The sequence below is a fragment of the Aythya ferina genome, assembly GCF_964211825.1.
Source record: "Aythya ferina genome assembly, chromosome: 3".
Classification (NCBI taxonomy): Eukaryota; Metazoa; Chordata; class Aves; order Anseriformes; family Anatidae; genus Aythya; species Aythya ferina.
The window spans coordinates 85,738,068-85,765,034 of NC_140298.1; the positions used below are offsets into that span (position 1 = coordinate 85,738,068).

The 26,967-nt window shown below is 38.3% G+C and overlaps 1 protein-coding gene across 1 annotated transcript in view; it reads right to left on the reverse strand.

The window, feature by feature from the left end:
• MEI4 (meiotic double-stranded break formation protein 4) overlaps window positions 1–26,967 on the reverse strand; it is an 82,835-nt gene that overhangs the window by 39,727 nt on the left and 16,141 nt on the right. Inside the window, exons 4-5 of the mRNA XM_084514897.1 lie at window positions 16,104–16,663; window positions 303–434 (exon numbers count right to left, since the gene is read on the reverse strand). Of these exons, the coding sequence (XP_084371023.1) occupies window positions 303–434; window positions 16,104–16,663 (692 nt within the window). The remainder of the gene's footprint in view (window positions 1–302; window positions 435–16,103; window positions 16,664–26,967) is intronic.

The following is a 26,967-nucleotide window of genomic DNA, read 5'->3' on the forward strand; positions in this document are numbered from 1 at the left end:
GTTCTTAAACCTGCACATTCTATAGAATCATCAACTTACCACATTTCATGAAACAAAATGCTGTGCCAGCACTGCTCAGCAATAGCCAAAACGTTGCTGAGAATCTATGCCATTCTAGCTACAACTGCAGAGCACAGCACTATATGGGATGCTCTGTGGAAGTTAACTCCATCCCATCCAGACACAGTAGAACATAATACAGAACGTTACTTACTAGCTATTACATTTTATGAAATAAATGTAGATAAAACACTCTCCCAAACCACTCCCTGGATTTTTTCCAAAAGACAAGGCAGCAGTACCTGGTAAGCTTGCAACAGCTGCTCAGCAAACTGTCGTAGTTCTGACAGTAGAAAAGATATTAAAGAATTCCTTAGTATCTTGTTCCTTCCTAGCAAAACCAGTGTGTGTGATACAGCATCCAGTGCCTGAAACTAAACAGAAATATCAGTAAATTTAAGCTTTCAAGATCTGTGTCTTTTTTTACCCCAAATGATTTCCTTCAACAGTAACAGAACTTACACTTTTTTTAAGAATAAAGTTGAGTTTTTTAAATAGCTTATATATATAGTTAATGCAGTTTTAATGGATATATATATAGTCTCACATACATATATGAGAAATGCACATCCCTTGCCCAGAAACCTTGCATTCAGCACTGCAGGACTGGCCATATGAACAAGTCTCCAAGGGCGGGAAATCCCTATGAGGCAGCTCTTTGGCATAAGCAGTGCTCGTGCCCATTCTGCTGTCATAGGAAATGGGTGCCCATCCTGCACAGTCAGTATTTCTTTTTGTCACAGGTGGGCAAAGGAACAAGGAGTTGGACTTGATGATCCGTATGGGTCCCTTCCAACTCAGGATATTCTATGATTCTATGATAACAAACTAATTCTTTGAAATTCAAATGTGTAAGCAAGCTTAGAGCTATACCGGATTTCCCAGGCAATGGAGTTAGCATTTAATCTCATTTATTCCTGTTAACTAATAGAAAGCGCACTGAATTTTCAAGTTCAAACAAGTCAGCTTCTATTTGTTGGTTAATGAGCTGTAGCCAAGGTCACAGCCTGTGGTTCTTTCGAACCGTAACAAGAGTGATGTGAACTTACACAAGAATTATATTTGCAATTTCTTTGTCTGCATTCTTTTCTATCAAAAAATAACGTATATATTATTTTCTTAGTTCCTTGAAATGGAAATGTACAGCCATTGCTATACTTTATGTAACACACTACTTTACACAGTAAACAAGACGTTACTTCATAAAATACTACTAGAATATTTTTTTCTATATATAAATGTACCAGAGTTCTTTCAAAGAAAAGATACACATTAAATGACTACTAAACTTCTATACCCTTACAGCATTAATATTCAGTATCTCTTGCACAGTGTCTGTTGAAACAGCTAATGCACCGCAGATGAATTATTTTGACTGACAAAAGGATGCTCTGACCCCAATTTGTATCTCTAACAAAAGCAATGCCTTAACCACTCAAAAGCAGACTATTGCATTTTATGAACAATCCAGTTTATTCCTCTAGCCATCTCACATACATCTTCACTTAGACCACCCGCTGTTTCCTGCCTATGTTGTTTAGCTGACAGGTGCATGCTTGCATTTTGAACTAACCCACCATTTAACAAATTTGCATAGGACAAATCTTCCTGGAAAGCATTTCCAAACAGACAAGAGGTAGGAAGGTGATCAGGAGTAGTCAGAGTGGATCTACAAAGGAGAATTCATGCTCAGCCAACCTGATAGTCTTCTGTGATAAAAAGACTGGCTGAAGGTTAAACAGTGTACAGCTTTTACCTTGATTTAACAGGGCTTTCAAGACTCCCCCACAAAACCCCTACTGACAAAATTTTGAAGTATGGGTTAGGCAAGTGGATAGTGAGGAAAACTGAAAACTGCCCAAGCTGCCCCACCCTTGGGGTTGTTATCAGAGGCCCATAGTACATCTGGAGGCCGCTCACCCAGGGCATAATGCTGGCACCAGAACTGTTTAACATCTTCATGAATGACCTGGATGATGGGACAGAGCACACCCTCAGCAAATTCAAAGATAACAAAACAGTGGGAGGAGTGGTGGGGCTCCTGGTAACTTAACAAGCTGAATGAGCTAGCAATGTGTCCTTGTGACACAGAAGGCCAACATCCCGGTCCTCAGGAACAGAAGCATTACCAGCAGGTCAAGGGAGGTGATTCCTCCCGTCTGCTCACTGCTGGTGAGAGGCTTTTGCAATGCTGGATCCCATTCTGCACTGCCTGGCACAAAAGACATGCTGGATTGAGGCCAACAAAGGGCCAAGATGGTGATGGTAGGAGTGGAACATCTGAAACACAAGGAGTAGCTTCAGCTATTCAGCTTTAGAAGAAAAGGCTCAGTGGGGTCTCATCAATGTATATAAATAGCTGATGTGGAGAAGTAAAGAAGATGCGGTCAGGCTCTTCTCAGTGATATCCAGTGAAATGACAAGAGGCAACAGGCATGAAACACAAGAATTTTCATTTAAACGTGATAAAAAAAATTGTTTACCATGAGATTGATCAAACAGCAGTACAGGTTGCCCATAGAGGCTGTGGAGTCCCCATCCCTAAGGATATTCAATGCATGACTGGACACAACCTGCTGCAACCTGCTCAAGCTGAACCTGCTTGAGAAGGGAATTAAATCTCCAGGGGTACCTTTCAGTTGAATTTGTGAATCAATATTTACATTTTTGCCTTGCTTTGATACAATACCTACAAGTGGTAGGTATTTATTTCTCTTATTAATAGAAACTGGTAGCAGTTTCTATTAAATCTCTGCTACTACCATAACATAGTTAACAATGCTTCCATGAGCATGAAATCTATTGCATTTCTGAAGTGATAAGATGGCATTTAAGATGCAATGAAGTGCTCTGTTGTTTACTTCATACAGGTTTCCACAGTTCAAAAAAACATAATTTACAGATTAATTTACATATTTTCAGGTCTTAAATGGATTAACTGGCATTTATTAGCTAAGGCTTCCAAGAGTTATAAGTTTAATAAAACTTACTTTGCTGGACACTTAGGTGGCTATTTTGTTTGAGTCCTAAACAATACACTTGATTTCTTTAAGCTTATGGAAGCAGAGAAACACCCACAACACTGGCTCAATAACTTCAAGAATACTTATGCTGCAGATCTTTTGACTACATGTATATCCCACCAGCTTTGGGAGCTGAGACTATTCATTCCACTATGAAACTTGTACTGGTTCCTAATTATCCTGTCATTCAAGATCCCTTCTCCATAGAGCTGCAACCTCAAGGACCTTGTAGTTTACATGTCAGCTTTTCAAGAGCATGTGCTATTTGAACAGGTAGAGATCTATGAAATACATCTTGCAAGTTATTTAGCCTTCAATTCTACCAAAAGTATACATACCCAAGGAAAACAGTAATATATAATCACTCTGTTTTAATTTCTCCATGACTACAGATCACGTGGATACACCCTGCTTGACAAATGCAGGTTCTTCCTCCTCTCATCTCTTTCCTTCTTTTGCTGTAGAAATGTAATTAATTTGGTAGCTTCACATTTACAGTTACTGTCAAGATGGTCAAAGTGCTAGTTGATGCAATGCCTATTTACCAGCTTATTACGACTGATGACTTTGATCAGCCTGGCTATCATTTGACCATTATGAGACAATCTCCTATTCACAATCATAATGATTAAACCTTAATGAATCTTTGCCATTAATCACCTCACTGTAGCATGTAATCCCAAAACAAATACAAGAAAACTACAAAAGACAGACAACTCTTACTATCAGCATCAAATCTGCGTGCTGACACAGATACACTATAAACTGATATTAAAGAAAATTCAGAAATTGTGTATGTGTAGCTTTGAAAATCTGAGAGATTAAAATGATTCACAGTTGATTACACCAAAGATACTACAAAGATGAAACGTGAATGAAGGTAAGACAAAAATAGGGTTCTGAACAATTAAAATCTTGTGAAAGGATAGCACAACACACACACCTACATGTGCAATGAGGATATATGAATTAAAGCAGACCTTCATATATTGGAAACATATACCCTTCCAAATAAAACAGTGATTCTTCTTGCTAAAAATAATCCAGATTTCATTTTTACTCATTTCAGTTTATAAATTAAGATGGATACATATTTTAGGACATAACATTGAGTATACTCACCAACTTGCCTTTGGCAAGCAAGAGAACTAGACAAAAATCCAGAACAGTGTTTCTTTCCAAAGTCTGAAAGAGTAAGAGATCCCTGAATTTCTCTTTGTTGAGGTACAGCACTTAAACAGATGTGAGAGATTTCTGTTCAAACTTATGCTGTCTCAAGTCACAGCACTGAACTCAGATTAAAGTATCTGCACTAAGCAAAGAGAATCAATACTCATTCAAATGCTCTAGTTGGCAGCCTATTTGTATTCTAGCATTACTGTCCTTCCCTTCACCTCACAATTGTCTTCTGTCCAAAATAATATACTCCAGAAATGTTTGACTTCAGCATGCAACAAAAATGAACAGAAAATCTTTTGTATGTGTCCCATACAGAGTGCCTCTTTGCTGCTCCTGTGCCACCTCTTTCCTAGCCTCTTGTGCCATTCCACTAAAGAAGAGACAATTGGTCTGGATATTCCTGGGATCCACTACAGTGGACAGCTTGCAGAATATAAAGCAGCCTTCCACAATCCTTTCTGTCCTGCAGTTGCAATGCAACTTGAGTACAAAAGGCTAAAACAAAAAAAAAATAATCCATGCATACCTTCATATTCTTAAGTAGAAGTAAAATAAGCATCAGTTTTAACTCAAATGTAAATTTACAATTAGATACTAAAGCCTATGGAAATCTACTTCTATGCATTTTAGCATATTATTTCATTATTTTTTTGGTAAGTATAACTTACCTACTATATTCTGGAACTCTCAAGAGTTCTATCGACAATAAAAGCCATCGCTAAAAGAAAAACAAAAAAATACAAAATGGTGCCAAGTAAAAGAATGAAAAAGATGAAATGTGCTCTGAAGACACTGCTCTACCCTTAGTAACTCGAGATAGCAAGTAACGTTCATGAGCATTCAAAGAAAAAAAAAAATTTCTGGTAGCAAGGCAGAGGACATTAGTACGTGACAATTCTGCAGATGCCTTTTGAACAGATTACATTAAAAAAAGCTTAATTCACTCTTATCTTGAGCTAATGTTAAACAATTATTACTAATTTTCTGTGCATACTAAGAAAATTTTGCCTACTTCTTATCACAGATAGTTCTACCCTACATTGAGCTCTACTATATAAGGAGCATGAACAAGTCTTCTGTTAGGATGAAACAAATAATGCTTGTATATAATGAATTTAACAACTTTACAAACTAATGAGATTTCATTAGATATCAGTCAGTATTACATGCTTCTCAAACACGCAAAACTCACTAATTCAGCCATAATTCAGAGCCAGAAATTAGACAGGAATACAATCTCCTTTAGGTGCAATCAAGTAATTTTTCAGTGCTACTCTTCCCAAAGAACACACTCAAAATAGGTATATAATTATGATTGTTCTTTTTTAGTCTCTCTTCTATGTGGTTTCAAGATTTATAGACAGATGGCGAAACAAATATTTATTATTTTTGTAGTTATTAACACTGGCAACTGAAAGTTGCCTAAATGATCTTTATAAAAAACACTATTCTTTCTATTTTGTCAAGCATTACCATTTTCTTGTCAGAATTTTGTAGGAATGGATCACAGGGAATCTTCAAATTTAAAGCATGAGCCTCCACTAAGTGAGGGACATAGAGATTTTGTAACGATAGACATAGGGAACTTGAGATATGGGTATCAATGACTGAAAAATCCCACCTGCTAAGTAATTTATTAAAGAGTATGGATTTAATGTTGCATTATGGCGCATCTCTTAGTGTATTTTATGAAAATAAAATGACAAAGAATTAGGGTTGAAATAACCTTCACAGGCTGTATGTATTAAATGCACACAGACTTTATAACATATAAGCAATAAATCTGTAAGCGGAGAAGAAAAACAAGCCTGTCTTTCAGAGTGACACTCATATATTTCTAATTAAGTTCTGGAAACATTCAGACTGATAATAGTTCAAGCACTATGCAGTTTCATTAAAAATAAAGCATATCCTCAGCTCTCAAGTCTATCAGCCAAATGTTAGAAAAGGAACAGAAATCTTTTTAATCCCTTGAGCTTTCTTAATGGTACAGATGAAATAAAACTTATGCTGTTCAGGGATTCCCATTTAAAAGAAATCAGAAAATTAAATTGTGAAAAAACATACTAGACACAAGAAAAGAATTGTGCCTGGTACAGTGTTTGGGAGCTTCATCATTTGCCCCTAGCCCTCATCCCACACTTTCTGTCCTCTTCCCATGTTCCTGATGATGCGGAACAAGAGACAGCAAAGCCGTGCCCGTGGCTGGGAAGGACGTGTGAACTGTCCATCTGCCTGTCGCCAAAATGAATATATAACATCAGCGTTCTGCTTGCCTCAAGCATACTAATACAGTCTCGCCTCCAACCAGCCATCAATTTTAAAACCTACTGGAAGGTATTTTTGACCTTCCACTTCTCCTTCCAGATAATTTCAAACTGGCTATCATTTTCAAAAGCTATTAGTACGGAAAAGGCTGACCAGCAAGACAAACAGCACACTCTTAAAAGCAGGAAACCAGGATACAAATATTTACATATGAATTATTTGTTTAGATTTCATTTACCAGAATGCTAGACTTTCCTTTAATAATGGTTATCCAAAACGAGTGATTTTTAAAATTACTAATTCTTATACAAACAAAGTAATTCCTTCATGAGTTGCATGATTCAGTACACCCTGTGACTATGAGAATTGAACCTTAGTTTCTTTTTCACCAGTTTAAGATTTCCATGCCAATTAACTGCTGTTTTCCCCTAGCAACTGGTATATTTGGCAACAGAGGACAAAGGCAAATAATTAATCAGGTACCCTCAAACTATGAGGTATTAAAAATAAGTGGTGTTTCTGCCTGTGAATTCACGTCATGCTTGCACTTTGCCCATTTAGTCCACCCAACTTCCACTAAGTCACCAACATCAATCAAAAATGTTCACTTACATACAGAGAACATTAATATCCCTTTTCTTATCTTACTGTCATGTTGCTTCATTTGTGAATTTGATGGTTGTCATTTTATCTCTCTCCTCCTGCTTATGCTGCAGTATTTATCCTGTCTTCAAGTCTGAGGAATTTGTTACATGTTACTCCAATTCTTGGCTCTGTAAACCTCATCTCAGGCCCCTGCTCTGCCCTTACCCCTTCATAATCTTGTTCAGGCTTCTTTCTGCTCTTTTAAACTTTATTTTCTCTACTAGGACTACCAGCTACCTTCCTTGCAGCAGGTTTCTTTCTACTCTGCAGTATTTCAATACTGTTTTGAAGAGCTTTGGCTGAAAAACATTCTGATGGACAGAGCTGGGACTATTTGCACCATGTCTGACTGCACCACAAATGTTTACAAAATCAAAGAAAATGTGAAAAAGATGCCTTAAAAGAAAAAAAAAAAAAAAAAAGAAGAAGAAGAAAACAAAACCAAGGTATTTCAGTATCTGGGAAAGAACGATTGCAATACAGTGCAGAGGATGGAGATTGAGAAAGAAACAAACTGCTGTTAGCCCACGAGGTGTCTGGAGAACCAGAACACTTCAGTGAATGATGCCAGAAAAGCCCCAAATGCCTGCAGTGTATAACATGGTACTCACTGAAAGAAACGTGCAACCTACTAGCTCCAGTGCAGGTGTGTTGGGTTTGTGGTGTGGGGAGTGAAGACCTCCAAGGAAGAGTGCTACACAAACTCTTCCCACTTTTCTTTGCTGGCCATGAGACTCGTATGCCAGGCTGGAAGCATGAAGGTGCAATTTTTTCCACCCATGGATTGAACATATCTTTCTTAGGGTTATTTCTTCAAGGTTGCCTAACAGTCACTCTGATGCACTGATCAGCATGATCCCTCTGGATCCATAAATGCTTCAGTCATCCCAATGCCAGTTCTCTAAGGAATAAGGCAGTGATTAGTGCATCTGCATTGACTGTCCGCAGCCTAAACTAAGTCAATCCGGCTGCTGCCGCTACATCAGCAAGGAGAGAGAGAACAGAGAGAGCCCAGCAATTGCTGTGAAGGACAGACTTGCAGCTACCTTCCTATTCCTCCCCCTTACTGCTTGTTCACACCACTCTGGCAAAAGCAAATTTTCCAGACTACAGACTAGGTTTTTTTCTTTTCCTTCCCTGCAGAGGGGATGGCTGTTACTGCTGAAGTAAGGTAAGGACAGACTCATGCTAGACATGCAGAGCCAGGACTAGCCACCAATGTTAGTATGTCCTCTGACTGACTGACATAAGCAAACCTTTCTCCTCCCGCTCCTGCCAAGGATAAGCAGTACATAGCACAACTTGCTGCTGCTTCTCATCCAGTTCCAAAAGATTAATGCAGTAAAGAACACCTTTTTCAGTTTCATTACTATTTTCTAGCATGAGCTACATAACAAATCCTTTATTGAACAGAACAGAACAGATAGAAACTACAAAATTACCATCTGCAAACAGTTTATTTTACAAAGGATGCTCTTAGGTTGTTCTGCCACAACTCAACTCCGGTAAACTTGCATTGCATTTTATATCTTTTATCTCTAAATCTTTAATTATTCTTTTAACTTTGCTCTACAGCTTTGTATGCTATTGAGATAAACTGCTACCAGATAACTTCCTTTTAACTTTCACTCTCGATTATAGAGCATTCTATATTAGAAATCCTACATTCACAATAACTCCATCTCCAAGCCTTTTATTCTAAACTTATAATTACAATTTTTCCCCCTCCAGTTTAATGGGATAAAGATTTATCTTGTCTTTCCCATTTTGAATGCCTTATATTCTTGAGTTAGATAATGCATATAAAATAAAACTCACCTCAGTGATCAGATAAAATAAATATGAGATGCTGTTGTGGATGTGTGCTTTTATTCTTGTTGTTTTGTTTGTTTTTTAAGGCAAACAAAACAAAACACTACAAAACTAAAGTGTGAACTGGATAGCCTTAAAAGAATTGTGGGCTGTAAATCAGAGTTAAATTTAATTCCGCTTCTACTTCAAGATGATATTATACATTTCCACATACTAAAACTAAGCATCTTGCTTACAGCACCTCAGCCCAATCACCTCTACAGAAAATATATCTTCTGTCAGGGCACACAAACACACAAGTCATCAGTGCATCTGAAGACTGAATACAACCAATTGATCTACAAAGAAATCCAGCTAACTACTTAAGACACTTGGGATCCTGCTGGCACCTGAGTTTTCCCCGGTAAATTTACTTTAAGGAACACTACATTGGCAGAGGTCAATATTTGAATGTCTGCACCTCCTTGGGGTTCAGGAAGCAATCATCTAGATACCTAAATCATCCAAGAGTCTGGGACTAGTAAACACTGTTAACAGGAACATAGCATCAGCCCCAGTCAAAAAACATTCACAAGAGCTCCTGCTCTGAGACTGTTTGCTGCTGCTGCTGCTCTCTATTTTCTTTAAGACCTAGTGTAAATATTCTACTGATTATTAAGAAGTAGCTCTAATGCAAAGTCTCACAGTCCTGCCTGTGAGATTCAAATTAATACTTCTCTTGATTCTCCCTTCTGAACTAGTGCTGGTCAGAAGCCTGCAAGGAGGCAGAAGCAGGCAGAACCGCTATCTGCCTGAGGATGCTGAGCACCTAGCCCATGCTAAGGGATGCAGAATACACTGAGCAACAAGCGTGGGCTCAGCCAGAGCAGAAGAGTTATGGATTCAAATTTTTAATCTGATGACCACTTAGAAAAAGTCACTGGATCAATTACTTAAGACAGGTATTTTAAAGTTTTTAGGTTTTTAAAGCTAACGAGTGTGCTGGTCATCCTCAAGGAATTTTAGTGATGCAAATCGAAATCTCATTTAAGTGACTATGACTCACAGGCAGTCCCTGGAAATGAAAATGGATTTCAGATGTTTACTTCTTGATCCATCAGTTTCCTTCCTTCTCCTTCCCCACAATAAGCAAGCAACTTGGAATACCACTTAAAAGTGCCAAGTATCCAGCATGCCTTGAATTGAGAGAACAGATAGCTTGTTTAGGGTTGTGGATTGCATGCAGACGTCGAGCACTGAAAAGTTATGCAAGGATTGTCTTTGCAACCAGCTGTAGCGAACAGGCTCTACAGAGCTTATTTTTCATTTCTATCCTATCACCATAACACAAACACACAACCCCTATCTGGGCACACAAAACTATTTCCTACAGAAGCTTGACAAATTTAAGCAGTGAGAACTTTACTATGTTCATTAGTAAACAGGCAAAAGAAGAGAGAAACTCTAAGGTCCTTGTTATTAAAATACATACACACACTTTAAGCAAAGACTACTATCAAAAACCCAATGTAAATGTACGTCATTACAGGTGGGTTGGAAACCACCAAAAAAATCTTTTTTTTTTTTTCCTAACAGTAGAAATAAAAATCCAGCTAACTTCATCCTGTAAATCTTCAGTAATTATAGCTTTAGTTCATGATGTACATCAGCTGAGGATGGCTGAGGAGGGAAGGTGGACAGAAGTCTTAGAGGCAGACAGAATTTTATTTCATTCATTTCTGACTAGTTATTCCTATAATCCACTTCACTGAAGTAAATGAGAGTCAGTCAATTTGGTGATTGCTTTAGACTGTAGTGATTTACAAGACAATAGATTCTGATTACCATTTGACTTAAATAGCACTCCGCACAGGACAACAGATTGCTGAGAAAATTTAATCCAACAATCACGGGATTCAAACATTGACTTTTACTAGACCATAAAATCCTGGCAACACATTTTAATATTCAGACGAATGAACTGCTGTTCCACTACGCACGCAAAATTCTTTGGCCAACCAAAACGCACCGTGTCTCAAGAGCCATGAAATTCCCCTTTGAACTCAATTAATTTCAGAAAATTGAAGCTCACTAGTTTTTTTTACTTGAGAGCCACTGGTGACAGGAGTAACTATTTTTAAATATTATTTGTCCCTGAGCAGGCAAGGCTCTCGTAAACTGATGACTCAAGTATTGTCCTGGCAGTTGCTGACAAAACACGCTGCAAACCGTACATGTCTGGGGGATCTTGCTGTCAGCCACAGCTAGTTGGAACACTGCTGCATGCATTAAAACCATCAGAGTAAATCTAAGATTACTCTCTTCTGGGCAATTTCAGTCATTAATGAATCACACAAGATGTATCCTAGAGAAGAAAAGATTTGAAACCCTGGTTCCGGTTAATTTGTACTTTTTCAAATGCACAAACACACTTCCATATATTTCATAACATAATTGCCAATAAGTTTCGTACAAATCCCTTTTTCTGTTTTTCACCGTACTATACTTCAACTTGACATTTTCATCAAGGTTTGTGACTCCTTTCTCATAAAAAACATTAAGCTACTAACAGGAATTCTTGCATTTGCTTTTCTACTAAATGTGCCATTAGTAATATTTGAGTTTTTAGCTAAATTGTTCATGAAGACTTTAAGATGGAACAGAGAAAATTAAAATGGGCAGTGAAGGCAGTGAAGTCCCAAACAGGATAAACTTTCTAGAAATTGTTCCTGTCTCAGCGTCAGTTTCGATATTCTTAACACAAAAAACTTCAAAACAACTCAAAACAACTACCCTACAGGCAGGATAGCCAACTTCCTAGGTGCAAGTGAGAAAAAAAAAAAAAAAAAAAAAAAAAAGAGAGAAAAAAGTAAGAAAGGAAATAGAACAATGTCTTTTGTTTTGTTAAATGGTGCAGGCAATTTGTGAGTCTTGGCATCATGATCTGAAATCAGTATTGATGTGTTAAATACAGCAAACAATAAGAAAGCAATTGTGGTTCACTGAAACAGGCTCTTTTCCTTCTGGACAAGACATATTTGAACATAATTAGAAGAACGGGGGGACAGGTGGATGAGGTATTTGTTGAACAGAAACCAGGCACAGGAAAGCAGTATTGCCTGAGCTACATGGCTCAGCTTTAGTCTAGAATCCTTAAAGCACTGTAGCACTGTCTTCTATTTTAGTGTTTTGATTCACTGCTTAAAACAAGAGGTCCAACAGACAGACACAGGTCTCCATGACAAACCCATGGTGAAGGGGGTCTTCTCGTACAAAATTGCCCAGAGTTGTGGATGCCCCATCCCTTGAGCTGTTCAAGACAAGGGTAGATGAGGCCCTGGGCAACCTGATCTAGTGGGTGGCATCCCTGTACATGGAAGGGGGGTTGGAACTGGATGACCTTTAAGGTCCCTTCCAACCCAAACCATTCTATGCATTAGCTACACTCCAAATGACACTATCAGCTGCACCTAGAAGTACACAACTGAACTGAACTTCTGTCAAGATGCATGTAAACTAGTGTGCATTTAAACCACTGATAGTTGCTTTGCCAGGTGCCAGAGAACAGCCCGTTTGAAAAGCAGAATGGGTGGCTCCAGAGACTGAACCCAGTCTCACAGAGGTTTCGTGTAACAGGAATGCATTTCTCTTTGCTTCAAAGCAGGATTTGAAAGAACCTGTACAAGCAGGATAGTGGTTCTGCTGACAACATAATGACTCTTAACCTGAATGAACAATTTGCACATTGAGAGTAACGCACCAACAGCAACAGACCCATATGAACCTCCAAGAGTCTCAGTGTCGAGGATTCAAAAACTGGTGACAAGCAAAGTGCTTGCTCTGAAGATAGCAGTGACTATCACAGATTTTGCAACGTGAGAGCCCATCTGTACCAGAATTGCACACACGATCCTCACAAGCTTTTACGTGTCAGAAAGCAGGGCTTCAAGATCGCTCCAGCAGAAGGTGCAGAGACAGGTCTTCTAGCAGATGGATTTACCCTCAGCGCATTCATGCTTTGCCCTTAGCAGCAGTGACCTAAGACCCCTTCTAGATACTTCCAGAAGGATCCTTCCAAAAGATTGTTTGCCAGTTGTGTGCAGACTTTTGAGCTGCTCTTCAAATACGGTGGGAGAAGAGAAAAATAAATAAGGAAAATTCAAAAGGTGTTTTTTATTTGTAGTTCTTTGATTTTAAATGGTTTTATATTTTAAGTAATATTTGTTTTTATTCTACTTCTCTATCTTAAAAGATATGTATACATATACACATATAAATATATATATATATATATATATATATATATATATATATATATATATATTTGCTACTCATGTCAATTTGGAGTTTCAGGTCAAAAATTCTATCCGAAGTGCACAGTTTTAGGCAACTGAATCCAGGCAGAGAAGCTCTCAGTAAATGTCTTTCTGATTCCTACAGTACCTCCAGTGCTTTATAATTAGAAACATCTCAAACAATGGGACTCAGCAGTTACAGCAAGTAATTCTACTGCTGTTTTTCTTTCTTTACATCTAATGTAGAGATAATTATCTCTTCTCCAATTCTCAAAGGTTTTTAAAGTTATTTAATTTGCTCTGCAAAATGCTGGGATTGCTTTTGAAGATGAGGTATTCAGTGTAACCCACAGCCATTTTGTTCTTTGTTCACTTTTTGAAGGTGTTTCTCACAGCCCTTTGTCCTCCTCGACAGATCCTGACAGTTTTATAGGTGAGGATGGCAAAAGGAAAGTAGTGTCAAATGCTATAGCTGCACTGGTGGCTGGCTATACAAACGCTTTTTGACAGTTAGTAGGGTTAGATTCAACCAAGCTCCTAATGTTTTTATACTGCAGGAATTTAAGCATCCGCCTAGAACCAAAATTCATAGTTTGCCACTCTTTTCAGATGACAGCCTTATAATTAATGGCAATTTTATTTTAAACCTATAATCTTGATATTTCAATCACCACTTGAGTAAACAGTGATGATTAGAACTGAAGCATAAAGTGTCTGTGGGAGATATCTGCTACATAGCACATGAAAAATTAGTCGCACAGTTTCCACTAATTTGGAAGTCTACATATTTATCTCCATTTTCACCCCAGTTTACGAAAACCAAGCCTGTGGGAAAAATAGTTTTTTTCAATAAATCTTTATAAACACTGCATTTACCACACACACTTTCCCTTTTCCCTAGAAATCTGGAAACTACCAGGATTAACCCTTAACAGTTGTTTTTTGTTTGTTTGTTTGTTTGTTTTTTTGCAATTTTTAAATTCTTAAAGCTGTTTGATTGAAGCATTAGCTGCTGGTATGAATGACTGCTCAGTCAATACTGTGGTAGAAGCAAGATACAAAGCATCTCATGAAAAGCCATCTGCTTCAGTGAAGTCATTCAGAGAAAAGACGGCACTTGCAAATTATGTGGACATATTCCACACTTCCTGAATGATTTCTAAAAGCCCTCTGCAAACTTGAAACATCCCTTATCTTTGAGGATATTTTCTCCATTTAAGATGCAACATCTCTCACTTCTCTTTTCCTTCCATCCTCTCCCTAGATTACTCCAATCAACCAGTAATCCCTCTCTGGATAGCCTCTTAGCTCCTACAATTACCATTACTTTATATTATTTATAAAATCCCTGTGTGAGTAGAGGAAGGGAACAGGTGGGAACAATGGAGATCACCAGCTGTGAAGAAGTCCTCACTGAATATGCACTCAAGTTTTCTTTGTTGTCTACCCTATGATCACACAAAAAATAACAGCAGTCACACCTGCACAACTCTTTTGTTCATATCACACAAACACGCTGTCTGCTCACATCCAAGGATAGTTCTTAAGGAAAAAATAAGTATCACACTATGGCAATACCAAAATATAAAGCACCCTCCTATTGGAGACACAAGGCTCTAGTGCTGGAAAAGCTTCTGTATTTATTAATGGTTTCCTTCTGAATGCTTTAGTTTCCCTACCTCTAACAAAATCCAGGGACATCCTTGCCCCCTCCCACTCCTTAAATTTATTTATTTATTTTTTACATTTACATTCTGATGGGAATACTTAACACACAGTGAGTGGGATTCATTCTAAATTAAGACCAATACATACTTGTGTCTACAGGCATAGCAAATGTCTAAGTTCCCATTTTGCTCAAAACAACTTGAAAGCACATCCTAAAACAGGCACCTAACAACCAGTCAGCGTTCCACAGGCTCCATGGATTATATGTATACAATCCTCACTTACTGTCGTGTGAGTGTAGTTACGTATGTGCAGACACTGCACTGCGATATCAGAGACTCAAACTAAGAATTCCACTAACACGTCTACTTCAAGTTACTCTAAAAGATGGACTGAAAACCCAAAATCCTAAAACAGACAATGAAATTAATTACTTATGGGAAGTGCTGTGATGAGAGATTAGAGATATTTCGACTGGATGCGGATACCAACAAGATGATGGATGGAACAACCACTGAGCAATCTTATCTAGTGGGAGGTGTCCCTGCTCATGGCGGGGGGGGGGTGGGGTGGAAATAGATGGTTTTTAAGGTCCCTTCAAACTCAAACCATTCTGTGATTCTATGAACAAAGCAAAGTGATGAATACAGACAAAACGCAACTTGGTCCTACTTGCTGGGTATGCCAGGGACATACCACTCCTCTCTTCTTTACTCATTTTCTGCTTTATTTTTAAAATACAAATTTGTAAATGTCTACCGAGTGACAGATGATCTGAAGCGAACCAACATATGTAATCTAGGTGTACTAAAAAATTTTAAAAATTATAATCATTACTTTCTGAATATCTACATTACATCCTCATGTAGCAAGAAAGACAGAACATTTTTCTCTTATAACTTCTCTAAATTTGTCTTAATCTGCCTTCTTAACAGTTCTTAAAAAGTCCTGTACTCAGGAGTAGACTAGAAGAAATTGCATGCATGAGCAAAAATTATTCAAATGCATTCATCGGCCATATCACACACACACAAAACAAGAACAACTACAAGAATAATTTGTAAGAAGTACCTTTCAGAACCCAATAAGACGATATTTTAAAAAGCATAAAAACAGAACAGTATTACATTATACTGAAATGGTACATAAAAGATGGAAGATGTTTTAAACTTACCCTATTGACACTGCTGTTTCTTAAAATAATCTGAATTAGATTTTTCTTAAATTCTTCCAGCTTCTTGAAACATTTCTTCAGAACATGATTAGATAATTTAGTATCAGTTATTAATCTGATCAAAACACAAACTGCCTCAGTAAGAACATTTGAAACGGGAAATTTAGGACTGTTGTAAAAAGCAGTCAGTCCATCAAGCAACTGAGACACTGAATTGCATATGGTAAAAGAATCATTCTCAAGCTCCGTAAAGTCTGCTTGCAGAATTCCTCCTTCTGACAGTTTTCTTATTTCAAGCAGATGTTGAAAAAACTGTAAAGGAGCAGTCAGCGATTCATCCTTGCTAGCACAGCAAAGATTCAATGGGGGAACTATTTCCAACCAACTTTTAGATGCGTCAATATTATGCTCAGATTGGTGAAAATCAGAAGCAATGCCTAAAGAATCGAATGCGCAGTCATTAGACACATCACATCCAGAGTCTTCTAACTGGCTTGAGTAACTCACAGGATTTATACATTCCTGATCCAGAAGAGTTTCAGCAAAGGCACCTTGTTTACCTGAAATACAAATGTGCACGTTACATCTATGTGATACTTGTTTACAAAAAATGTCTTACTTCCTTCCTCCTTTTGCTTCCATGCAAAAATCACATCATACACAGGATGTTCTTGCTGCTGAGAGCTTCCCATGACTGGAGTTTAGCTGCTGTGGAAGGTGATGTTTTTAAAGTAAAGTCAAAACTTTTAGAAGGTAACGTATTTGTGGACCAGATGTTTTATGCAGATAGTAGTATGAACAGCATTTCTGAGTTTAAAATTTCCTGATGATTTAAAGTTTTCACATGGACAATTTAAGTGGACATCACACAGACAATTTAGTGAGCATCTGTACTACCATTAATTCCCAGGGAAGGAAACGTATGTAAATTTCTGCCTCCTAAAACACTTCTCACTACTTTCATTATTGAGAACTCAGATTGCTTTTAGGAAACAGTAAAGGTCTGTTACTGTAACTGCATCAAATACGATTTTCTCCTCTATCCATACTCTTTTTCCCCAAGCCAGGTAAGGAATTCTAACAGAGCCAAAGTTGAACAGAGCATTACATTTGAGCTTTTTATTATTTAATGAAGAAAAATACTTAAAATCAAAAATCTCTTGAGTCATTGCCTATCTTATGCTAGCTACTTCAGAAATACACAAACTATATTACAGGTGGTACATTTTATATTTGCACTAGTACGAGATTATTTTCATGTAACAGCATACAAGCTCCATCATCCCGTTTCATGGTAGATACATTTAAGTTAGTGCCTCGGGGCATAAGAACAGATGACAACAGACTCCCATGTGTTACATACTGCCTGTGGCAAAAGATTATGGTCAAAACAGTCAAAAGACAGTGGAAGATCAACACATCTCAGTGCCATGAAGCAAGGTTAGAGCCCCATGTGCTCAACCCCAGGCTGTGCCCCACTTAGTGTGCCACAGTCACACACTGCTTGCCCACTCATTCTTAAAAAACATGTTTATAATGATCATATTTTCCATAAGAACCCAAAGCAATACAATACACCTCAGTGTCTATTCTCGAGTGAATAAGAAAAAATATAGATGGCTTGGCGTAATGGCAAATAAATGTCATAAACACTATGCAAGTTAAAACAATGACAGCAATTTAAGACTATTTTTAAAAGTTCATACAGATTCCATTAAATACACATTTTCATATTGAATTCTGACCATTACTTCAGTCACTGAAAACATACTCTGGTACTGAGTTTTAATCTCAGTAGCACTAGCCTCACTGGATGGAAGCATGATTTATTTTTATTTTATAGAATAGAGTAGTTCAGCTGGAAGGGACCTTCAAAAGATCATCTAGTCCAACTCCCTGTCCACTTCAGGATCAACCAGAAGTTAAAGCATATTATTGAGGGCATTGCCAAATGTCTTGAACACTAACGGGCATGGGGCATCAATCACCTCTCTAGGAAGCCTGTTCCAGTGTTCGACCCCCTCAGAGTATAGATTTTTTTTTTTCTTATATCTAGCCTGAATGTTTTTAGTTAGTTTCATGACTTTAACATTCAAACACAATAAAAATTGAGCAGGACTGGTACCAACTGAATCACGATGAAAGAGCTAACTGCAGGGAAATCAACTGATATTTCCAGGAAGTAGGAGAAGCAGGGCTTCTAAGGCCAACCTAGCATTTTAGATATTAACACAGTTCCCAGATGCCCTGCAAATCAAACCTGGAAAGCAAGCAAACAAGAAAAGCACATTTGCCTTGGTCTAACTAACAAAAACAGGCATCAATCTTTCATATCTTCTCTCCCTAGTGCTTTGAGCAAAAGACGCTAAAAAAAAAAAAAAAGTAACAACCGAAAATTGTTTTTGCTACTACTTAAGAAAAATAAGCACTTTTAGGGAATCCATCTACTCCTGTATAACTACATGGATATTTTGTTAGTTCTTCACCCCATAGGACAGTGTGAAAATTGCTCATGGGGATGTAAGTAACTCCGGGAGACAAAAGAAGTAAAGCACAGAAGTATGTGCAAATCCCATGTGCGTGTTTGTTGATTATCTTGAAGTTCCCACCATAAAGATATTCAAAAACTGCATGGGCAGCTTGTTCTAGGTGTCCCTACTTGAGCAGCAAGAGTTGGACCACTTGATCTCCTCCCAACCTCAACCATTCTGTGATTTTGGGAAAAAAGATAAAAATAAAACAGAAGAAAGGAAGAGAAAAGAGAAGAAAGGGGGAAGAAAAGAATGGTACATAAATATTTATAAGAACCAAACTCAAAACCATCCCAAAATCAGAGGTAGTAGATGAAATACTCCTACCAGCAGGAGACAGTATTGCATTTGTGCTTAGGTTCCTCTTTGCCAAGATACCAAACACCTCTTCCACCATCAGCTTCCAGAAAACCCCGTTACAGTTATTCCCCAATAGCAACATATTTCCAGTTGAATTTGTAATACAAAATGCTTTTAAAATGTTCAATGATTTATATGTTCTAGTCACATGGAGAGGAAGGAAAAGCTATCTTTTAATAAATAAACAATTCACCCAGCAGGAAATATTCATGACTTCCCTCAAAATATCTGAAACCAGCTTGTTACTTATTTCTTGAAAGGATGTAAACTAATCACTATGTACATACCTATGATTTAAATGAGAACGTCTTGATGTTCACACCATATGGTTATCAAATACAAAAAGAAGGAACAGTATTAAGCCTGTCTTACACTAGCTTCAATTGCAATTTCAAGAAAAATATAAAAATACTAAAACAAGAAATAAAAAAAAGATTGCATGTTATATACTAATATCAACATTTTACAATACCTTTATAAAGGTAATGATATTTGTTCATGAGTAATCTTACAGGCTCTGTAAAAATGTTGCTCTGTAAAAATTGGATTCATTAAACATTTAAACTCTTAATTCCCATTTAGGACTTCAGCTTCTCAGCATATTAAGATTCTGAGCTGAAAATCACAACTCTGTGCTCACCAAACAAAGCAAGAGGCAGTCACAAAAAAAATTATTGGGGTGCAAAGTCTGAAGCACTGGCATCCCTCTACACAAATCTACCACTGTGGAAAGAGCCTGGCCTGAAACATCAACAGTTGCTCGAGGAAGAAGGGAGTGACTTGTATAGTGCACACAGTATGTAAACAAGGTTGTAGGTGCCCCTGTGAAACACGTCACTGCCAGACCACAGGGCACAGGTGTAAGTGTAAGTAGTGAAAGACCTCTATTATGGGAGTGAGGTGCTAATCAATTACAGAAAATGGAGTCTTCAGGTAGTCTTGATGCAGGAGAGCTCTGACAATCATAGCCTACCCCACTTCTAAAATGAATTCTGTCACTTCTGACTAGTCACCTTAACACAAACACCAAAGCTCAGTTCACAGACAAGAAAAGGAGGAGGAGCAGCCTGTTGCTTCACCAGTACAGGAAAATCATTTGTCTCCAGAGTGCCTGCTGTCAGCACTATGAACATAAGGATTCTCAGAGCTGTGAAAAGACAAGGGAACAAATGTTCATGGTCCTACCAACGCAAAATAAGTGAGGCAGTACCTGTAGCATACATGAGCGGGAGGGGTGGTGATGGAAGATACTTTCTCAGACACTTGCACTAGCTGCTGCAGACTGGACAGAGTTTGAATGAGGAAGGCAACATGCTGCTGTACATGTGGTTCAAAATTTAAGAAATGAAGACAGGTCCCCAGCTGATGAGATTGCTGTGGATTCACAAGAGTGCCTGCAAGCCTTTTGCAGAGCTTAATATACCTGCAGTTATACTATCGACAAGGATTCCAATACAGAAAACAGTCTTAGAGGTGGCAGATGTAAGAAACAAAATTAAGATACTATTTGAAGAAAAAAAAAAAAAAAAAAAAAGTAGTCCATTTTCAATCATTTGGCATTGTTTGTATTCCCTCACTTTGTGAGCCCACACAGATTAACACAAAGGTCTCTTAAAACTCAATTACCGTTGATGGGCTCAGTTCCACTTTTTTTTTTTAAAAAAAAAAAAAAAAAAAAGAAAGTCAATTAAAAATGAGACAATAATATTCACAATCTTAGGAACTTCTTTAGTGATACTACTTTCCAAGTAGATATTCAGTCAATAATTTCTAAAAGGAGAGGAAAACATACATGAAATGATTCGTGTTTCTTCCAATTCTGTTCACCTCTCCACCTCTACATTTTTCAGGACTCTGTTGTTTTTCCTTTAATCTTAATCGATAGATTTGTTGTAGGTGCACCTTTCATGAACAATGAATCAAGTCTGAGTTTCTCTTCTCACACGTATTAATGGTTTTCTTCACTTTTTCTTCATAACCTTGTTTGTGCGAGCCTTTCTCTATTCTGCTGTTTTCATCAATAACAAAGCTGTTTGAGAAAAACACCTGTCTGTTCTCCCTCTTAAAAGTCTGTTTAGCACACTATTGCTGTCCTGATCTAGAATGAAGGCATACTTCTGTATGCATCAAAGCAAACAAATTTTGCCCAGGTTTCTCACATATTCAGGTTATTATTTGAACATTTTGAAATCAAAATTAAAAATAATAAAGAGCTTCCGTTCTCCAAAGGAACAATTATTAGGTCTGCATCCAACACCTTACTTCTGCATTTCTGTGGATTTTTATAACCAATTTGGAAAAGAAAGCTCTTCTTTAAAAGGCTAAAGTACTTCTTGCTGCACGCTTTGTCTCTTGTAGGAATAATTTCACTGAATTGAATACAGGCCTGAGTAAAATTCCCAAATTAATTTGGTACCAGGATTTAAGTGTTTCTCAGAAAGCCAAGAAGCACGTACTTCAATTTGTTATGGATTTTACTTACACAAAGAATCAGAACATTTAGAACTCAGTAATAATTGAGAAGGATTTTGAGGATATAAATGTTAATTTTAGGAGATGTCTGTGGAAGACGCATAGATCTTCTGCAGTTCAAGTCAAACAGAGAATACTTGTGACAATGACAAGGAAGGATTTATCATCAGGTGATTAAATCAATTGAGACTTGGCTCAATTAACATTCATCAAGTAGCTCTTAATGCAAATGATGTAACATATGCTTTGCAATACTGACCATCTCAATGACATGACTGAAATCTGAGTTACGCTGGAGAGGGGATATTGCAAGATAATAAGTGAATTAATGTTACCTCTGAAGACTACCTGTCTGAACTGGGAGCACAATATTAGGTCTTACTAAAACAAAAAACTCAGCTGCTTTAAGGGATGGGAAGTATCAGCCAGAGCACACAGCAATCATCTGGCTGCTAGCGTATTAATAAGAATATAGTTCCAGATATTCGTGACTTTACAAGTTGAAATGAGGTACACTCCATAAGGAATCAGCTAGGTTATGCATTCCTAAAAAACATATATTTTCTTGAAAACAATACCATAAAAATGTTTCATTTTTCTTTTGTGTGTTTGTATACCCAGAAGACCACAAAAACCATAAATATCTACTTAAGGAACTCACAGTTAAGTTTGAGTTAAGCTAAGGTTGCCCCAACAGGCTGTAGAGCTTCACTCCCTGAAGATATTTAAGAGCTGTCTGGATGTGGTCCTGAGCAAGAGGCTCTGGGAGGCCCTGCACTGAGCAGGGGGTTGGTCCAGAGGTCCCTGCCAGCATCAGCCATTCTGGGATTTTGCCTTTGCAGAGGAAAATTTGATTGATCCTTAGCTCCCCAGCGTAGAATTAAAGGCAAGAGGATCCCAATTGCCGTGGCCACACTTTTAAACTATTTTTTTTTCCAACATGCATTCAGTTTTTCCCCAAATTATCATTCTGTTTACCAAAAGAAAGGGAACAATCTACAACAAAATTATGGGTCCCAGTTGCTTTTATGAACCTTATTCCTGAAAATCACTGTGCATCTCATCAGGGACTCAATATATACAGGGAATATACAAGAAAATCACAAACCCTTTCCTTTGCTAGGATAATTGTGTTGTTTTCATCTCTGAATGGGTTTGTTATAAAGAAACCTGGAAAGAAATAGATGTTGCTTGGGTCCCTTTGCCCCAAGTACGCGCCTAGGAGAGCTTAGCAATGTCGGCTGATAAGACAGACAGCACCTGCTTTCAAAGGGAGAAAGTTTCGAGAACCAAACCAGACCTGTTATCCATGGAAGGAGCAGTATTCTGAAATTTCAGTGACTGATTATGCTCCAACTGGTGCATTTTCCAGAGAGCAGATTCACTTATTTAATTATTCTGAAAAGGCCTCAACTTTCATAAAGTTCCCCCATTGTGTCACTACAATTATGGGGAACAGATTTATCTCACCATCTTATTCCAAGAGACAATTTCTATGCTGAATGCATTTTAACCCCATTTTTGTCACCTCCTATCTGTCCTTAATTCCCTGTTCCCCTCCTAAAAAAAATAAAATACTTTTCAGGTCGCAAGAACTACTTCCAATGGTGCCTAATCACATCAGTATTGTTGGGAGCACTACTAGTACACTACAGGTGTTAAAGGACTGTTCATTTTTGAAGTACTATCTGTCTGACACCACCATGCCTAAAGAAAACACTGGCCAGCCACCTTTGCTCAGTAGAGAGGAAAATTTTTTCACATAGAAGAAGCCATCAGACAAAAATAATCACATCTCTTTTCCATAGCAACAAACTTATCTTCTGCCCAATATGGAATTTTCTCACCTTGGAAAAAGGAAGCTAGGGAAATAAAGAAGCCAAAGATGTCCCTCGGAGCCTGACAACTCTTCTGCTCCTGTCCTGTTGCATTCCTTGCTCCCTGGCAAACACCAGGGGAAAAGCAGCAGTGACAGGACATAGCAATCTCTAACAGCAGCTTATTCAAACATACTGATCTGAAGAAACAGTCTGTACATAGACTAGAAGTTCCAAGTTACCAGGGTAAGTTTATATTCCCCTATCTTACCTATACTGTGGTGTAGGAGCTATTTGTTATGTGCTATTCAAGACAGCTGTAAACATTTCACACCATTATCTACTTTCAAGGGAGGGAAGTCATTTCTCCTAATAGACTAATAAGTTTTCATCATTACTGTTTAGTCAGATTTGGACTGCTGCTCCCTCCACTAAGGAGGAATATTCCTTTACGAGGCTGCAGCTTATATATTCACTGAGGAATCTGCATATGGTTTGGTCTGTTCTTTCTGGATTCACCTAGTTGGTTTTTCTCTGAAAAAGAGCTGAAAAAAAATATGCTAAAATATTATCACTGTTCTTCCACTGCTCCTATCAACATAAACAGGCAGAGGAAACATTGCAAGCTAACTTATTTGAGTCAGAGTTTCACCCTTTCAGATGTCTGGAATCAAATTATTCAGAAAAGATTTTGGCTGGCTAGCACTCTTGCCGCTCACAACAAAGCAGGACTTCTCTGACTCCTTCTCTGCCTCCAAAGGAAGAGTTGGGGCTCTAAACTGAGCACCCAGAGGTACTGCCTCTCTCTGCTGAGCCAGAAACACCCAGGCCATGACTTACAGGGAAGTGGAAAGGGAAAAGGCTGGTATACTTCAGTGGAGTTCTGTACAGTTTAAAATCAGTTTTACTTCAGATGATGAGCTGGTTGGTTCTAATTCTGCAAAAGCAGAAGTATATAGAAACTCTGAACTTTCAGCAAGAAAAAATGAGGCTGAAGTGTCTTAATTCATACTAACATACAAAGGAAATTGCTCCCTTTTTCCCCCACGTACAGCTAACTGCCTCAAGAAACACACTAAGTTAAGGCATGAAGCAGGGGATACAAAATGCTTTTTGTCTCTGGCTCTCCCTTACCTCCCCAAAGAGGTAAAAGTTGATGAAAATGTCTTGGCAGGGGAGGCAGAATTTAGGGGACAATGTCCTGAAAGGTCAAATGCAGCCTCAGGACCCAGCTGCAAGTCAACCAGTCACATTACTCACATGTTCTGAATCAGAGTTCAGCTTCTCCCTTAACACACAGACAGGCTATGGAAGGATATGCTGGCAGCTATGTGCTACTGTGGAAGCTAAGAACAAGAACATGAGAGGGACCTTCAGCACATGGGAGATGAAGTTCTACTGTAAATGATCCTTAAAAGGAAGAATAAACTAATTATAAAGAAAAAAAAAAAAAAACACGCTGATTTTTTTCTTTTTATTAGAGGAGCAACCAGTTCAGTAAGTTCCTACCCACTGCATAAGATGACAAAAATATGAACCAAGACTGAAGGTGAAGCTAAGAAAGAGAAAACAAAAACGTGCTAAATACAAGTTTTGCTAAGAATATACCCTGGATAACTGACTCAGGACTTTTCAAGTCTGTCAGCCTAAAGTACTAAGGCAATAAACATCTATCCTCTAAATCATCGTTCCTCACATACATGCTGGACAAAAAACGGTGGAGTATTCCATTTATGCCTTCTTGAGTTGGAGTAACAGCTGCAAGCTTTTCACAACTCTTAAGCTGAGGCTGCCAAGAAACAATATGACTTGATTTAATGAACTGATCATGGTTAAGGAATTTTGCCTTAGAGGACAGGCACTTTAATCCATAAATCTATCAAAAAACAGGCAAGAAACTGATTTTTTTTCTATCCATAGGCATAGCTGTCAGGACAATACTGGCAAGGTGAAAAATAATGAATGATTACAAAGAATCACAGAACAGTTCACGTTGGAAAAGACCTCTGGAGGCCATCCGGTCCAACCCTCTTCTCTTGCAGAGCCACCTTGAGCGGGTTGCTCAGGACCATGTTCAGGTGGCTTTTGAAGACCTCCAGGGAGGGAGACTGCGCAACCTGTGCAAGTGCTCCATCGCCTGCGTAGTAAAGAAGTGCTTCCTGATGTTCAGAGGAAACCTCCCATGTTTCAGTTTGTGCCCATTGCCTCTTGTCCTGGCACTGGGCACCACTGAAAAGAGCCTGGCTCCATCCTCCTTGCACCCTCCCTTATCAATATATATATTGATGATAACCCACCCTGAGCCTTGCCTACTCTAGGCTGAAGATTTTCAGCTCTCTCAGCTTTTCTTTCAATGTGAGATGCTCCAGTCCCTTAAATCATCTTCACAGCCATATGTTGGGCTCTCTCCAGCCTGTCCATGTCTCTTTTGTACTGAGGAGCCCGGGACTGGATGCAGTACTCCAGGTGGGGCCTTCTCTGTGCTGAGAAGAGCAGAAAGATCACCTCTCTCAGTCTCTGGCAATACTTTGTCTAATACAGCCCAGGAAACCATCGGACTTCTTTGTTAGCAAAGGCACACTGTTGGCTCATGGTCAAATTGGTGTCCACTGGGACTCCCAGGTCCTTTTCTGCCAGTCTGCTTTCCAGCTGGGTGGCCTCCAACAAGAATGGGTACCTGGGGTTGTTCCTCCTCAGGTGGAGGACTTTGCATTTCTCCTTACTGAACTCCATGAGGTTCCTTTCAGACCATTTCTCCACCTTGTCACGGACCTGCTACAAAAAAAAAAAAATATTTGCTTCTCCTCCTTGAAAGACTGATAAACAGCCAGAAGTCTCACCATGTGAAAAGGCTACTGGTGTCCTTGTATTCAGAAAGACAACTGCACATAAAGTTAAATACAGAGTTTCCATCCAGAGTCAGTGAATACATACTGTGGCAACTTTATGAACAGCACATTAAACTATAACAACCCACGCTGGAAAACAAATCGTTTACCTGTAGCAAAACATGCTTCTCCCCCTCACTGACAATACCCAAACTTTTTAGTGCCACTGACAACAATGGATTAATAAGATTGGATTCAAACAATTTAGACAACACAGCTTTAGAAACGGGTACTTTGTGCTTTCACATCCATACTGTGTTTATCTTTATGTGAAGAAGGAAAACAGTCATCACAGTTACAAAGAGCTCACAAATTTTCCACATCAGGGAAATAAAACTTCATAGGCAGTCTCTAATCATTCCTGAAACCTCTGAAAAACCTACTACGATTATTACAAACAGCAGGTGAGCTAGGACAGCTCTCACATTCAGAATGCAGAGCGAGGAAGACAGCTGCAAAGTGAATCTCGGCTGAAAGACTCAAACTCTTCAGCTCTCAATATGCAGCATGAGACACAAATTCACCATCTGATGCTTACAGCATGAGATTTTCTGGTGACGGATTTTGTGGAACCACCGCTATTTTTGCATCTATAGAACTGTTACATACATGTAGAACACAAGAAAGCCAAAGAAAAGATGAAGATTTTAATTCTTTCAAAGTTTTCATTGGTTTAGGCAGGACAAAGGATCCATGGTAACTGTAGATTACTTGGCCCATAAAAACAACCCAGTTTACTCTCAGCCCTAAAGAGAACTTCATTAGTGCAATATTAGGTAGGAAATGTAGTGAATAG